Here is a 16,484-nt window from a genome sequence, read left to right as displayed (position 1 = left end):
ATCCTACTGCCTCTGCCTCCCAAAGTCCTGAGATCCAAATACTTTTGATCAATGGTTGGTTGAATCTGTGGACATGGAACGAGTGGATATAGAGGGCCAACTGTATACAACCTAAAATGTTGTCCCTGGAGGTGTTTAAGCAGAGATTGAATGGATCTGGCAGCAGATAAGATTGGGCTACATGTTCTCAACAGGCCTTTCCCACTCTGAAGTCCTCTGATGCAATGACCCTGGGTCATTTCCTGGAGGCTGGATTTGTTTGTTTCATAAATCCTCAGGGAAAAAAAAGCCTGTTTTGCTACTCCTTTCCTCCTCATCTTAAGAGCCAGAAAGAAGAAAAAAGTCTAGTGGACTTACCATTAAGGTTTCTGGTTCAGCTCCAATTAACTGAAATTTACTAATAATCAGGGCTACCTTCTCTCAAAAGGACACAATGGTCCAAACAGAAAGTCCACAAGTGTTTCCAGACTTAAAAAGAATCACTCCTTTCCCAGCCAGTAGAATGTTCGGAAACCTTTCCTGATTAACTTGTGACACAGTCTCTCTCTCTCTTTTTTTTTTTTTTTGAAGATGGAATCTTGCTCTGTTTCTCAGACTAGGGTGGTGCTCGGCTCACTGCAACCGCCGCCTCCCAGGTTCAAGTGATTCTCCTGCCTCAGCCTCCTGAGTAGCTGGGATGACAGGTGTGCACCACCATGCCTGGCTAATTTTTGAATTTTTAGTAGAGACGGGGTTTCACCATTGGTCAGGCTGGTCTTGAACTCCTGACCTCGTGATCCGTCCACCTCAGCCTCCAAGTGCTAGGACTACAGCTGTGAGCCACTGCACTGGACGTGACACAACCTCTTCTAAACTAGTTACTGGTGTCAACTTGTTTAAAAAAAAAAAAAAAGGGGGGGGGAAGGCAATAGAAACCTCTGGCCTTCACTCCTGACAGTCCATGAACCAATATAAGAATAAATGGCAATGCGGTCATGGCAATTTCCTCATTTTGTGTGTGACCTCTACCCACTATCAAGGCTGACAAATTATGGAAGGCAACTGCACACATACATCACAAAGTAGCCCTTCCAGATACACACATCATCAATAACAATTACATTTACACAGGGCTTTGCACAATTAGGATGTGATCAGTAATTTATTTTCTTTCAGTAGTTATGAAAACAGTGGCATCTGTCCAGGATTTTAATGGGCAATCACAGAGTGTCTTGAGAAAACGACACAATTTGCAAATATCCAGATGGTAGTTGGGCCTTTCAGTGATTGGTTTACACAGAAGGCTTGTGGTTAATATAGATAAGCAAAATGACTAACAGAACTAACGGTGTCACCTCCAGAGGTAAGCATGCAGAATTCTGCCAAAGACCACCTCCTTGGTCTTGAGAAACACAAAATGAAAACTGCTAAAACCCTTCCAAATGGGGGCTTGCAAACCCCACACTCCCGTGAGTTGCAGCCGTTCTATGAAGTGGGCTGCCAGAAGCATTGACTAATGGTGGGGTTTCCTAACCAGACAGGAAAAAATGGGCCTTCAAGCATCAGGCAATTTTTTGGGGCAGGTGGGTTCATCCTTCCCATGTTATGTGGTGAGACAACCAATGATTTAGTCACTTAGAGGCAATGTGATGTGGTTGGAAAAGTACAGACTTCAGGGTCAACTGGGTTTTTAAGTCTCACCTCTTTGACCCAGTATTAAAGCCATCCTGGGAAAGCCACTACCGGTTCTGAGCCTCAGTTTCTTCTTCTACAAAAGGGGGTATGAATACCAACCTCATAGGATTACTGTGACGATTAAGGGACTTACAGTAAAGTCCCTAATGCACTGCTGTGTATAAAACAGCATTCAGGCAATTAGACTGGTGATCATCATGTTTCTTAAAACCATTTTAAGAATCTGTTTTGAGATGTAAAGGTCGTAATTATAATGACATTTTTTGAGCACTTACTACATGCTAGGCACTATGGTTAGCAGTGCATATGAAACATCTCATTTGACCCTCACTATGGTCCTAGGAGTTAGAGCTCTCATCATTTCCATTTTTACCGCTGAGGAAACAGGTTTGGAGAGGCACAGTAGCTTGTTCAAGGCCACATCACTAGCAGGTGGTGGAGACAGCATTGAGACTCAGGCAGTCTTATTCTAGTCAATGCCCTTGAACAGCATTAAATGTACACATGTAAAGTCAACACATTTTCCTCTTCTATTGCTAGTTCATGTGCATTCTTAAGGACCAAGATTCCCAAAATAATTTTCCAAATGAACAGCCTCAGAATGACGGCTCAATGACCATAACCAGATCCTACAGCAAGTGATGGCCTTTTTCTGGGTAGCTTCGTGTGGCTTCCCACCCAGCAAGATCTCTGAAGTCATATGATTCCTGGAGTCTATTTAATCATCTGAAGAAATCACAGGATTCTAACTGTAATAACTCCTTACGACTAGTTTCATGTGGCTGTTCAGGTATACTATCAGTTCAATACAATATGATACAGATTCCAAGAAATGTATGGATTACTAGAAACCAGTAACCCTTTAGCTTTTCAGCTGATATTCAAGGAGTATAGCCCGAGGTGCATACAATTTTAAAATGCACATGTTGACTGATAGAGGCATAAATCGTGGCAGGAGCATAGGGTTCACCTTGCCCTTTAGAAGTGAGCCTTAAAGGATACCTTCTCAGTTATGTAAGGTGCTCAAGGTTATACTTAAAAGATAATATTTTAAAGTATTTTGCATGTCTATTAAGTTTTGTATTACCACCCCACCTTTTATCCCACAGAGGTAAACACCCTTAGATGCTACAAGGGACGCTGATATTAAATGCTGGACTGAATCCATCAGGAAATTTGGCCTTGGATCTTGGCTTAGCTTCTTATTTTCTTTGCAGCTTTCTGCAAATCACCTCCCCTCAGTGTCCTTATTCATAAAGTGGAGAGAACAGTACAAGCTTTATGTTAACCTTACAACATGTTTGGGGTCTCAAGTGAGACACTAGACATAGTAGACTTAGAAAAGGAACAGAGCTCTGTCATTTCTAGGTGCATGTCATTATTCTCAGGGTCATGCAAGGCTACTGGCCAAGTCAAAATCAGAACCTATACTTTGGAGACCCAGGGCAGTATTCAGCTATTCATGAGATAGGCCTATGGTCTATGGCGCTACAAATTTTGAAAAATTGCTGAGAGTCAAAAGCAATGGCTACAAATATCATTAACTAAATCAGGCCTAATCCGACCAATATCTAAGATGGTAAATTTTAAAACCGAAAGTAAGTTGTCCACCAAGTTGTCAGATATATTCTCAAAAATAACAGAAACACCTCTTTGTATTTTCACTAAAAACGAACTGGATCTAAAACTCTTAAAAGTTTCTCACAAGGCTCTAGCTTCCTTAGTCGACGTGTCTACCTTACCTGAGCTTGCTTCCTTTTCTTCACATTTTTTTTTTGCCTTCTTTTTAAAAAGCAAACCTCACTACAGGGAAATACTGATTTTTAACTTACACTCAGGATAATTCATTAGAGGTAACATATTTTCTTCTAGTGATTGGATCAGGAGTTTAGGGCACCTATATAGACCAGTCCCTCCTGGCATGGGAAGTAGATGACCAATAAATACAAAAACAGATAAACTGAACAAAGCTGCATCGAAGATTAGAAGAAATAAGCTTAATGCTCATATCACACCACAATTTTCTGTGAAAGTCTATAGCCATGAACTAAGTTCCTTAGATTTCACAATTAATGATTATAGCCAGCAGGATCTCACTGATTATGGATATTAAAATTAAACATTTGCCACCCAACTCAAATCCCCATGTCATAAGAAATAGCATTAAGAGGCAGTATTATACTAACAGACATGCAATATTATAATCCCTGTAGAATATTTTCAAAAGCTTAAAATAGATCATTTAAAAAAATAAAAATACATTTTTAAAATATCGTTTTTTTGCTTTCACTGGAAACTACCACAAATAAAAAATTACAAATCACTTAAATCTTGAGTAGAATTTTTATTTGCTTTTAAGAGAATGCTTATTTTTGCATATTTTTTTACTCAGTGCATGGTATCAAATGTACATCAACGCCGCTCGCCTGTTCTCCAGGAGCCTTTTCCTAAGTGGCTTTCCCCAGTTCACTTGCTGCAAGGATAGGAGTGAATGCTAGAAGGCACTTGCCAGTGCCATGCTGTGTGCACTGTCCTACCCGTGGCAAATTCGGAAGGAACAGCCATTACACACGGCCATTAAATGTTTAAAGGGCACAGGTGCTCTGTTGCAAAGGCCTTTGAAGGTCAACAAGTCCTGTTTTCCTAGAAAGGCCTCTGGATAGATCCATTTTTCTTTTTATTATAACCACATTCTTTCTACAAAGAAAACAATCACTCCTAAAAAAATACTTTCAGAGGAATTAACAGTCAATGCCTAGCTTATAAACAGTTATATAATCATGTTTTTCAAAAGGCTGACAAGTGAATGCTATTTTTTAAACATTTACGAATACTGATGACACCTACTGGTGGAAAATATATTTTAGTTAACTGCTTATGGAGAAGCTAGGCCTACGAGGGTTGGCCGCCTTTCGCACTGATAATGAAACCAGAAAACTACCCCCTAAACTCACTTAGGTTTCTTTTTCCAACTTTGCCAGTTTCCATTATCAGAAAATGATATGCTCATCAATGAAGTCAAAAGATATCTCTGCCTCAAAGTGTATAAAGCATACTTGATTTAGTGTTTAAATCAAACACTAAAAAACAAACAAAAACCCCAATGGTGATAGCTGAAAAATATTTACCAACTATTTCCAAAACTATTCCAACCCCTTCCTTACTTCTCACACCAGGATATCCCCATACAAGGAAAATAAGTCATATTGTATAGTCTAGATCCAGCTACCAATGAAGAAAATTAATATTTGACATGTGATAAGTTTCATCATATTTATGATATATAGACATATCAATAGTCTATGTATAAGAATAAAATTAAGCAGGCAAGTTTTACCTAAGCCTTTAGCTAAACTACTCAAAAACACAGGACTAAGTGATAGTAGGAAGGGACTGGTTAGCGTCCTCAGCTATCCTCACTCTTCTTTGGCCCACTTCAATTTATTAATTACATTGGCTATGCCTTTCTTCCTTACAAAAGGAGTTAGAGTGGGCACCAATTGTGCTGCTTCTATGCTCATGAAATTAGGAAGTTCCCACTGAAAAAATATTACATTCATTCCAGGCCTGACCAACCTGAATTCTATGCAGGTGCTGACATATCAAACCCTAAATAAGACTCCAGATACCACTAGGGCCATCACATTTTCACAGCTGCTGGCAACAAAAACTCTTTGTGATAATATCAAACTGAGCTGGGCTGTGGGGTTGGGTTTAGGTGAGGGAGAAGTTAGTTTGTGCTCAGCTTATAAAAGCTGAATACAACCAGAGACTGTTTGGAGTCCTGTCAGCTTGGAGCAGCTCTTGCTAGAGGAAATGAATCTTTGATGGTGTGCTCCTGAATATACATGATTCAGTGAGCCAAGTGCATACAGCTGAGCAGACCTAAGGACGGCGAGTGGGTGGAACCTCAAGAATGCTGTGACAACGCCGGATGCACACCTGCTTTCAGCCTTTCCCCGGTGGCCGTGGTGATGTTTGCAGAGTGAGGTGTGGGAGAGTGGAAAGCTCCCAGATACACGCATGAGTGGCAATGACCACTTGGGTCCTGTGGGTTCCACTGCAGCTTGACCATAGCAAAGCTGTAATCTAGTGAAAGCGACTGTATTCCCTAAGACCCTCAAAGAGAGGGATGCTTTCTCCAGCTGAACCCAACCTTTAAGGCCACTGAGCCATGTGCCAGAGAAAATGACACGCAAGAGGAAAAGGCAGACTAAACATTACCTGGGAGCACTCCTTCACATCGCCCGCAAGGCACAGTAAAGTTCTCGGAAAGAGAAATGTTTCCAATGTTCCAAGGCAGCTTTCCATTGCCCTGAGGACTTTAATTCATTTTCAAGATCCATGTGGGAGACACTCCAATTTACTCATTTAGCCCCAGCCCCTCGGCTGACTGACCCTCACTGGCCACAGGTGATAGGCAGAGGTGCTGTCTCTTGTTTTCGCTGCCAAAAGGCTGCAAGGCCAAGTCTGACAGGTGAGAGGGCTGGAACTTCCCTCTGCTCTCCCATCCCAGGCAAAAAGAAACTCGCTTAAAGGGTAGCCCTTCCCTGACACTGGGGCTTGCTCACAAGTAGGAGAAAGTCTCTCTGAGGGTCCAGACAGAAGATGAACAGTCTGAGAGCCCTGCAAAAGCAAGGAGGCGGCTGCTTCCAGACCGGCAGGTAGAGGGACAGGGAGAGAGGGGGCAGCTAGTGTTTGGTCCACAGAGAAAGAGCGAGAGAAAAGGAAACTGGGTGAGAGATGGCGACGGGGAGACACAAAGAAGACGGTGTGAGATATGTAGAGAAAGTGACACACACGGAAAGTGACAGATGGAAACAGAGACAGTGACACCGGGCGGGCGCCGAGAGAGTGGGAGATGGAGGGAGACGAGACAGGCAGATGGCCCCTAGAGGTCCAGGTGCAGGGCGCGGCCCTACCTCGGCGTCCTTGGCCGGACCGCTGGCCGGGGGTAGCTCCAGGCTGCAGTTCGCCCTCTTGACCGTGAGGTAGAAGGGGTAATCCTTGGCCACCATGGCGGCTGCCGGGCCTGCCCTTTGGGATGTCACCGCTGACCCTAGGCGACTACAAAACTCCCAGGCGAAAGGGGGCCCCAGCTCCACGATGCCGGGCGGCGGCGGCGACACGGAGACCGACAGCCGGCTTCCAGCCGGGCGGGACTCGACTGGGCTCCGGAGCCGAGTGGGCGGGGCTGTGCCAGCCACGCCTTGATGGGTGGGGAGGGGGCGGGCCGCCGGCTCGGCACCGCCCCACGCCCACGTGCCGCCGCACGGACTCCTCCAGGAGCTGCGAGGGGCGTGGGGCTGTCCCGAGGGTGGAGAGAGACCGCTCTCTCCCAGCGGGCATTCGACTCCAAGCGCCCCCGCGGAGCGTGGGCCGCGATTGCGGGGCTGGCGGACCCCGTGATAGGTCCTTTCGGGTTCTTTGGCACTCTCCGGGTGAGAGAGGCTGCGGGTAGAAAGGAGGCTGGGGCGAAACCGGGCGACGGGGAGAAAGGAGGCTCTAGTGACACCCGGCGGCAGGAAGGAGCCTGGGGGAAAAGCGAGCGTTGTAAAAGCCCACATTAGAAAGGGGTGGTGTTCTCTCTCGCCCTCTTCCCAGGCCACTGCACGCTTTTTTTTGTTTTTGAGACGGAGTCTCGTACTCGCTCTGTCGCCCAGGCCTTTTTTTTTTTTTTTTTTAAATGAATGTCACTGGAGTATAATCTACAAATGGCAAAATGAACCCATTTTAAGAGTACTGTTTGTTGAGTTCTGACAAATATAAACACCCGTATAACCACCTCCACAGTCAGTATACAAAACATTTCCACCACCCCGGAAAGTTCCCTGGAGACCTTTCCCTTTGCACCCACTTTTAAATTTGACTAGGATGTTCAAAGGCTGTCTGACACTCGAGGGCAATCTGACAGGGTGTCCTTCAAGTATAAAGCTCTGCATGGATGACCTGGCACTACCACGCCTTTCTGGATCCTTTTTTGAGAAACAATGACACTGGAAATACCCAAGAAGGCGATTGATTATAAGGTTGTTTGCACCAGCCCTGTCTGGGGCAGTAAAAAATAAAAAGTAGCTGGAAACAATGGTAATATATCCATCAATAGGGAGTGCTTAAATAAAGTTTACTCACTGTGTAATACTACTTAGCAGCAGTGAAAAAGGAGATGGGTCTATGGATGTGGCATGGAAAGATCTCCAATGTATTAGACTCAGTTTAAAAATAATTGCAGACTAAGCACAATACAATACCATTTATGTTAAAAAAAATACAAGTTTACCACAGAATATCATATATTTTCTATAGAGACATATTTGTGGGTAAATAGCATTGAACGCTGTCTAGAAATCCATAGCAAGCTTTTACCAGTTCCCCTATGGCTGAAGGGAGGCACCTGGGTTTAAAGAATTAAAGATAGTGAACAAAAGGGACTTAAGCTTATAGCTCATGTTTTAAAATTTTTTGTAAGGAAAAATACAGCCGGGGCAGCAGTGAAACCCTGTGTCTACAAAACAAAAACAAAAACAAAAACAAAAAATTAGCCAGGCATGGTGGTGCACACCTGTAATCCCAGCTACTCCAGAGGCTGATGTGAGAGGATCACTTGAGCTGGGAGGCAGAAGTTGCAGTGTGCCAAGATCATACCACTGCACTCCAGCCTGGGTGACAGAGATGCTGGAAAAAAAAAAAGAAAAAATAGAAAAGAAAAGGAAAAAAAGAAAGAGAAATAGAGAGAGAGAGGAAGGAAGGAAGGAGAAAAAATAAAATAGAAAAAGAAAAAAGAAAAGAGAAAAAAAAAATTGGCTAGGTACAGTGGCTCACAACTATAATCCCAACAATTTGGAAGGCCAAGGCAGCAGTGTAGCTTGAGGCCAACAGTTCAAGACCATCCTAAGCAACATAGGAAGACCCTGCCTCTACAAAAAATTTAAAAATTAGCCGGGTATGGTAGTGCACACCTGTAGTCTCAGCTAATCCCGAGGTTGAGGTGGGAGGACTGCCTGAGCCCAAGAGTTCAAGGCTGCAGTGAGCTATGATTGCACCACTGCACTCTAGCCTGGTGACAGAACGAGACCCCGTCTCAAGAGAAAAAAAGAAAAATATCTTCATTCATGGCACTACTTGGGAAATTATAGCTTTTTTAATATTAAAATTATATCTTTTTCTTTTCTTTTCTTTTCTTTTTTTTTTTTTTTGAGATAGGGTCTTACTTTGTCGCTCAGGCTGGAGTGTAGTGGCATGATCTCAGCTCACTGCAACCTCCTCCTCCTGGGCTCAAGTGATCTTTCCACTTCAGCCTCCCAAGTAGCTGGGACTACAGGCCTGGACCAGTGTGCCCGGCTAAGTTTTGTATTTTTGTAGAGACAGGGTTTCACCATGTTGCCCAGGCTGGTCTGCAACTCCTGAGCTCAGGCAATCCACCTACCTCGACCGCCCAAAGTGCTGGGATTACAGGTGTGAGCCACCATGCCCAGCCCTAAAATGATCATCTCTCAAAAGTTATTTTGTAGACTGCACTGATAAATCTTTTTCCTCTTCATGTGGAAAGTCATGACTACATCAGGTGGTAATCTACTGAGACATTGTCTTTTGTTTTTATTTCCTGAGGATACAGGGGATAGTGGGAATGGTGATATCTAGTCCTTGTTTGCATGTTCTTTGCTTCTAGCTGAGGTCAGAACCCAGCAGTTCCTACTTCTCAGGCAGGACACCTGATAATACACAGGTCTTCATCCCAGGTATCAAATCCACACCCTGGCACTAAATCCACTTACTTTCCTACCCAGCTAGTGCAGACAGACTGCCTTTGGAGGCAGAAAGAATCGGGCCCAGTGTAGCCAGCCTGTTATTACCACACATGTAAATGAAGCTCCTGAATGAGTAGAGGTTCCAACTGAAATTGAAGAGAGCACCTGAGTTTTTTTCCCTCTATAGACAACCTGAAGCAATGGGAAGAAAACTGCCTAAGAAGAGGTATGGGGCAGGAAAGAGCACCTCAGAACCACTGATTTTTCCTATTTGTATTCCTGAACACAACTTTATCATTTTAGCCTGAGCTGTGCTGATGGGGAGCTCACACAAGTGCCCCAAAAGCTTAGCCAAGCTTGGTGGGGGTGTGAGAGTAACCTCATCTCCAAGTAGCCCCTGATTAACTATGCAGCCAAACGCAGGGCCAGAGGCAGAGACATGCTTCACTCAGGGCTTGCCTGGTCACCAAGAACCTGTGCCCAAGTACTTGAGCCACTTCTTACTCCCCTTCCTCTTCCTGCTCTTCTGGCCCTCACAGTCCACTATCTCAACTAGAAGACGCTGGCCATCAAAGCCACTGGCTTTAACCCCCAAAAGAGCTTGCTGGGCCTTGTTCTCCAGTTGGAAAATGTACTTACAGCACCTGGTGGAGAAAACAGTCACCCTGGCGAAGTCTGATAGCCCTGGGACTGGGTTGCTCATCACAGTATCCTTAGGGCCAAGCAGGGAGTCTGACATACCATAAGTCCAGTGTAACAGTAAACAAACCCTAAGAAATATGTTTATTTTATTTTATTGTTTTGAGACAGGGTCTCGCTTTGTTGCCCAGGCTGGAGTGCAGTGACACGATCTTGGCTCACTGCAGCCTCAACCTCCTGGGCTCAAGCAATCCTCCCACCTCAACCCCTCAAGTAGATGGGACTACAGGCACATGCCACCACGCCCAGCTAATTTTTGTATTTTTTGTAGAGATGGGGTTTCATCATGTTGCCCAGGCTGGTCTTAAATTCCTGAGCTCAAGTGATCCACCCACCTCGGCCTCCCAAAGTGCTAGGATTACAGGCATGAGCCACTGTCCCTGGCCTCCGAAGAAATGTTAAAGTGCAACTTAGGTTGAAGCCCAACTGTCGCAGAGCAATGAACAGTCATATGGATTGATGAGAAGGCTGCCATATCCATCTTCTCTTAAAACATTTCTTTGCTCTCCTTAAAAGATACTGGAGCCATAAAAATCAATAAATACACAGGGCTACACAACATATGTATGGCAAACATATCTCTTTTCCACTATACATGCTAGGCAAAAAGAGAGAGACAGAGGCAGAGAGATTGCTAATGGCCTGTAACAATTTAAATAGTGCTGCAAAAAAGCATAAGCTACAAAAGGAAAGATGGGAATCTGGAATTCCCTTGGGTGGTCTGATTCTTCCAAGCTTCTTATAGCATGAATTTCTCACCACCCAGAATAGGATTCTGGTGTTTATAAACATATATTTTTGGTACAACAAAGCCTATGAACTCAAGCCAGCAATTTTGGGTGCATACAAGCCATGTATATGGTCCTTGAGGCATTTAATGAATTTTCAGGAGTATTTCTGACCTCATGCAATTTCCACCTTGGTCCCTGACTTCAGCACCTTCCCCATATGTAATGCACTGCTCCACCATTGACAGATTTGGGTTTTGTGCAATCTGCCTGGGACTCTATCTGGGGGTGTCCGTGATCAAAGACTGTCAGAAAACAGGCAGCGCTGCGGGAGGGCTTCCAAGCATATCCCTAAGGTTAGTGTCACAGTTGAGGGAAGCTGGTCCAGCCCTGCAATGCAGCCAAGCTAAGTGGCCCCAGGAGCCCGGCACTCCCCATTCTGCCTGTGTGTGTGTTTATGGGTTTAGGAACAACACTGCTCTAACAGGCAGCTTCACTCAAAGAAACGGCACAAAGTGTCTTTCAGAACTTGCCTTCGGCACAGCCCGTTATAATCCTATAAAATGCTTCACAGTTGGGCAGTGTTCCCTGCCAGCCAGAAGCCTGGAGACTGAAATAAAGAGGGCTGTTCTGCATTTGCAGGAACTGTGCCAAGCCCAGGGCCTGTGGTCTTGCCTGTGTTGAGCAGGGGTCATTTGGGCTGCTGGTGGAATGGTGGGCCTGAATACAGAAGCCCACCACTGGTTATTAGCCCCTTTTAGACTTGCAGACAACCAGGCAAGGCTTGGAGACCATCTGTCAACTCCTTAAATCCCAGTCCCATGACTGGGAGCAGAGCAGGCCCAGCCTGAGGATAAAACCAGAAGCTAACGTGGCTGTGACAACCTTCTCAGCCAACAGGACAATGCTTTGTCCTATTAGCGTTATATCTTAACATGAGGAATAGCGAGTTCTATTTTATTTTATTTTATATTTTATATTTTATTATTATTATTTTTGAAATTTATTTTATATTTTTGAGACAGAGTCTTACTCTGTCGCCCAGGCTAAAGTATAGTGGTGTGATCTTGCTCACTGCAACCTCCGCTTCCTGGGCTCAAGCAATTCTCCCGCCTCAGCCTCCTGAGTAGCTGGGATTACAGGTACACACCACCACACCCGGCTAATTTTTGTATTTTTAGTAGAGACAGGGTTTCACCATGTTGGCCAGGCTGGTCTCGAACTCCTGACCTCAAGTGATCTGCCTGCCTTGGCCTCCCAAAGTGCTGGGATTACAGGTGTGAGCCACCATGCCAGGCCTGAGTTCCTTTTTCTTTAAAGGCTTGTTCATCCATCCATTCAATCATTTATCAAATAATGAATGCTTATTACAGTCAGGTGTTCAATTAGACACATTTCTCCCCTCCTCTTCTCCACCCGTTCCTGAACTTCTATGCCAGGCAGACGTTTAATACATAGTTGCTCAAAGAATATGGCCGATTTTAAAATGTGGCCTTTCAATTGTAACCTATGTGTTTACATGTGAAGGAGCTCAAGGAACAGTAGCTGATCCCCCAAAGCCTGGGCCTCCAATATGTGTATCTCCATCTGCTTTCCCTGGTATCTGAAGTCATCTCTTCTACCTGCGAATGTGGCATGGATGGTGTAGGTATATGCTGGACACATGAGTGTTGCAACGCCTTTTCCCTCCCCTTCCATTTGGGTGACATTCCCAGTTAATGCAAGCCCCCCTCTCCTCTCTCTAATTTCAGTTTTGATGGGGAGGGAACCTGAAGAAGTTCTGGCAGTGAATTCTGACAGATCAGGACTGTGATTTACTGCTAGACAGGTAAAAATGTCATGAATGAAGCAATGATCATCTCTAAACTCATACCAGTATTACTATTCTCCCTTTGCCTGAGGAGCTGTCCACTGACTCCTGTCTAGATTTACAAAAATGTATCCCTGGGCTGGGTGCAGTGGCTCATGCCTGTAATCCCAGCACTTTGGGAGGCCAAGGAGGGCAGATCACCTGAGGTCAGGAGTTCGTGACCAGCCTGACCAACATGGTGAAACCCCGTCTCTACTAAAAATACAAAAATTATCCAGGCATGGTGGCAGGTGCCTGTAGTCCCAGATACTTGGGAGGCTGAGGCAGGAGAATCACTTGAACCTGGGAGGCAGAGGTTGCAGTGAGCCGAGATCGTGCCACTGCACTCTAGCCTGGGCGACAAAGTTAGACTCTGTCTCAAAAAAAAAAAAAAAAAAAAAAAAAAAAAAAAGTATCCCTGGATATTCTAAAGCTGGAAGTCTTAATTCTTGCATTTTCTTTAAGGTCTCATTTTCTGAAAAACTGGTTAAAGGAGAGAATCTCTCTCTTTCTCCCAACTGCGCTAATCCTGTGGATTATCAGCTATAAAGCAAAAAGTAGTAATAATAAATTAGCCAGTCACAGTGGCTCACGCCTGTAATCCCAGCACTTTGGGAGGACGAGGCAGGAGGATTGCTTGACCACAGGAGTTTGAGATCAGCCTGAACAACATGAGACCCCCATCTCTACAAAAAAAAAATCAAAAAATTAGCTGGGCGTAGTAGCATATGCCTATGGTCCCAGCTACTTAGGAGGCTGAGGTGGGAGGATCCCTAGAGCTCAGGAGGTCGAGGTTGCAGTGAGCCATAATCATGCCAGTGTACTCCAGACTAGGCAACAGAGTGAGAATCTGTCTCAAAATAATTAATTAATTAAAATAAAAATAAAAAATTAGCTATGAAATTAGCAAAATTTTATTTTTCAAAAAAATAATACTGAAGTGTTTTGTCCTGAAACATCATAAACATTTGCTAGCCTCTGGTTCATAAGAGGAATGCTTCTCAACCAATGGTGATTTTACCTCCCAGCAGATATTTGGCAATGTCTGGATATATTTTTGATTGATTGTCAGTGGACAAGGCCAGGGTGCCATTGGCATCTAATAGGTAAAGGCTAAGGATGCTGTTAACACTTACAATGCACAGAACAGCTTCCCATAACAAAGAAGTAGCAGGTCCAAAATGTCAATAGTGCCACTACTGAGAAATGCTGTGGTAAACAGAGAGTGGCACTGAAATATGGCATTAGAGCCAAGGGAATCTGTGGGTATTGACCTCAAGGTATTTTCACTTTAGTTTTTGATCATTGATTGGTATCAAATATCAGCTTAGGCTTGGTGGGGCAAAGAAGAAATGATTGAGTGCCAAGAAACACCAGAATAGGTCAATGAATCAAGTCTTCCCTGATGCCCAGACCTGACCCTTGGCTGAATAACAAATTCCATAAAACACAAGACAGACAAAAGAATAAAGAGGAATATAGGAGTAAGACAGTGAGGGGACAGAAAATTGTCTTAAACTGCTTCAGGTACACAAATATACTTTAAAACAGCAGTGAAAATTAAAGTTTCAATGAAGTATAACAAAGAAGAAAACAGGGAAGAGGGAATTTTTTTCAAGTCTTATTCTTTCCCAGGACAACCTTTGCCACTATATTTGTTTTGGGGGGCAGAAATGCAAACTCAGTGACTAAATAAAAACCCCAAGGGGTTTAATTTACTATTTTCTTGATATATGGTGTTTCTGGATGCATGGCTCGTATAAACAAAAACCTGTCTCACTCAAGATTTTGCAGTAAGAATCCTGACCTTCTCCAATTTGAACTTATACCTATCAGCAGGCTTGTTCTACCCACAGAATTAATAAAACATTTTCTGTGTACTACTAGAGTATCTTTGAACTTTATCGACAGTCTGCCTTTATTTGAGAGTATTTCATATTTGGGGGTTAAGGATTCAATAAATATGTTATATTTAATTTTTAAAATTTTTTAACTTTTTTTTTTTCCTTTGTGACAGAGTCTCACTCTGTCGCCCAGGCTGGAGTGCAGTGGTCGTAATCTCGGTTCAATGCAACCTCCACTTCCCAGGTTCAAGCAATTCTCCTGCCTCAGACTCCCGAGAAGCTGGGATTACAGATGTGTACCACCATGCCTGGCGAATTTTTGTGTTTTTAGGAAAGACTGGGTTTCACCATGTGGGCCAGGCTAGTCTCGAACTCCTGGCCTCATGTGATCTACCTGCCTCGACCTCCCAAAGGGATTACAGATGTCAGCCACCATGCCTGGCCATATATTTATTTAGTTATTTATTGCCCTCAGGCTACAACTAAGGTATTTGTATTCATTTATGTGGGTTTCATATACTAACCATTATTCAGAGAAATTAGAACCTAAAATGTGCAAATTCCAGCTTTGGATATTAGAGGTGTTTTCTCTTCTATCAACTACAAACTCAGTAATCAAAGTACCATATTTCGTCAAACCTAAGACTGTAATATGTGCTATTATTTTATGTACTCTCTAAAAAGAAAAATAGGCTGGGTGTGGTGGCTTACCCCTGTAATCCCAGCACTTTGGGAAGCTGAGGCGGGCAGATCAGTTGAGCCCAGGAGTTGGAGACCAGCCTGGGCAACATGCTGAAACCCTGTCGCTACAAAAAATAGAAAAAGTAGATGGCATGGTGGCACACATCTGTACTCCCAGCTACTCGGGGGGCTTGAGCCCAGGAAGCAGAGGTTGCAGTGAGCTTAAGACTACCATTGCACTCCAGGCTGGGCAACAGAGAGAGACTCAATCTCAAAAAGAAAAGAAAAGAAAAGAAAAATATTGCCAATTAAATTATATGATCAATTGTAAGACCCTTGGCAATTCCAGAGAAGTTAACATGTGGAGGAAAATGTATAAAACAGCAAAATATGGCAGTATTCATATCATCTGGCCTGAATTTGAAAACCCATACATTTATAGAAAAATGACTTCTGAGGAGTCAGGGACACTTCCAGAGACCACCTGCTATGAAATTGACTAAGAAGCTTATCAAATCCATATATATCCCTGAGCCCCACTTTGGGTCCAGTGAATTGGAATCTTTGGCAGCAGACCCAGAAATCTGTAAAACACCCTCAAAAAGCACTGTTTGAGTAACATACATTGTGTTATGAATCAGAATGATCAGCAAGCCCAATAATGAACCCCCAGCCACAGGCTAGAAATGCTCTGACCACAAACCTTCAGTCCTGAGGTGCACTGGGTAATTAGCCCAATGGCTGTAGCATCAAAACCCAGAATGGGCAAAGGGAGCCTCTTAACTTGTTCATCCAAACAAACATGCACCGAGGAACTACTGTGTGCCACACCATGCTATATACAGATGGGTACCTCAAGGATATGATGAAAAATAGACAAATCTATACTCCGAGTAAACTACCAAGTAAGCCACCCACTAGGAGATGTGTTCTGGCTCTTGGGACTTGATTTACAATCTGGTATCCAAGGTTCCAATTTAAAACATGTTTATCTTCACAGCCAGAGGGCATGACAGCATTTACGTTTTTTTAAAAATTAGCTGTAGAGCAGAGAATGGGCGGAGGGCACTTGGCTTGAGATGTTTACTTGAAAAAAGACCTGGGGCTGGGGCTGGGGCTGGGGCAGGTGGTGGGGGTGGGGGCATGGGCAGAAGACTTTAATTACAGAACAAGTTCAACTAGTAGAAACAGGTTCGGGTACTCCTGGCAAATATGTGTATCATCTGGTGGGAGTGGAAATGGGCTGGTGTATGCTAGAAGC

The 16,484-nt window shown here is 43.9% G+C and overlaps 1 protein-coding gene across 9 annotated transcripts in view; it reads right to left on the bottom strand.

Moving 5' to 3' along the window:
- ARHGEF3 (Rho guanine nucleotide exchange factor 3) overlaps positions 1 to 16,484 on the bottom strand; it is a 340,374-nt gene that overhangs the window by 69,305 nt on the left and 254,585 nt on the right. The window contains exon 1 of one of the 9 annotated variants that reach the window (XM_007984678.3): positions 6,597 to 6,851. The exons of 7 other annotated variants lie outside the window; for them this stretch is intronic. In XM_007984678.3, coding sequence (XP_007982869.2) covers positions 6,597 to 6,692 — 96 coding nt within the window. In that variant the 5' untranslated portion in view covers positions 6,693 to 6,851. Of the gene's footprint in view, positions 1 to 6,596; positions 6,852 to 16,484 lie in introns of those variants that run through there. One more of the 9 variants, XM_007984677.3, reaches the window with a different exon arrangement.

Source organism: Chlorocebus sabaeus, chromosome 22 (assembly GCF_047675955.1).
Source record: "Chlorocebus sabaeus isolate Y175 chromosome 22, mChlSab1.0.hap1, whole genome shotgun sequence".
Classification (NCBI taxonomy): Eukaryota; Metazoa; Chordata; class Mammalia; order Primates; family Cercopithecidae; genus Chlorocebus; species Chlorocebus sabaeus.
This window is presented reverse-complemented; position numbering and strand designations above follow the sequence as displayed.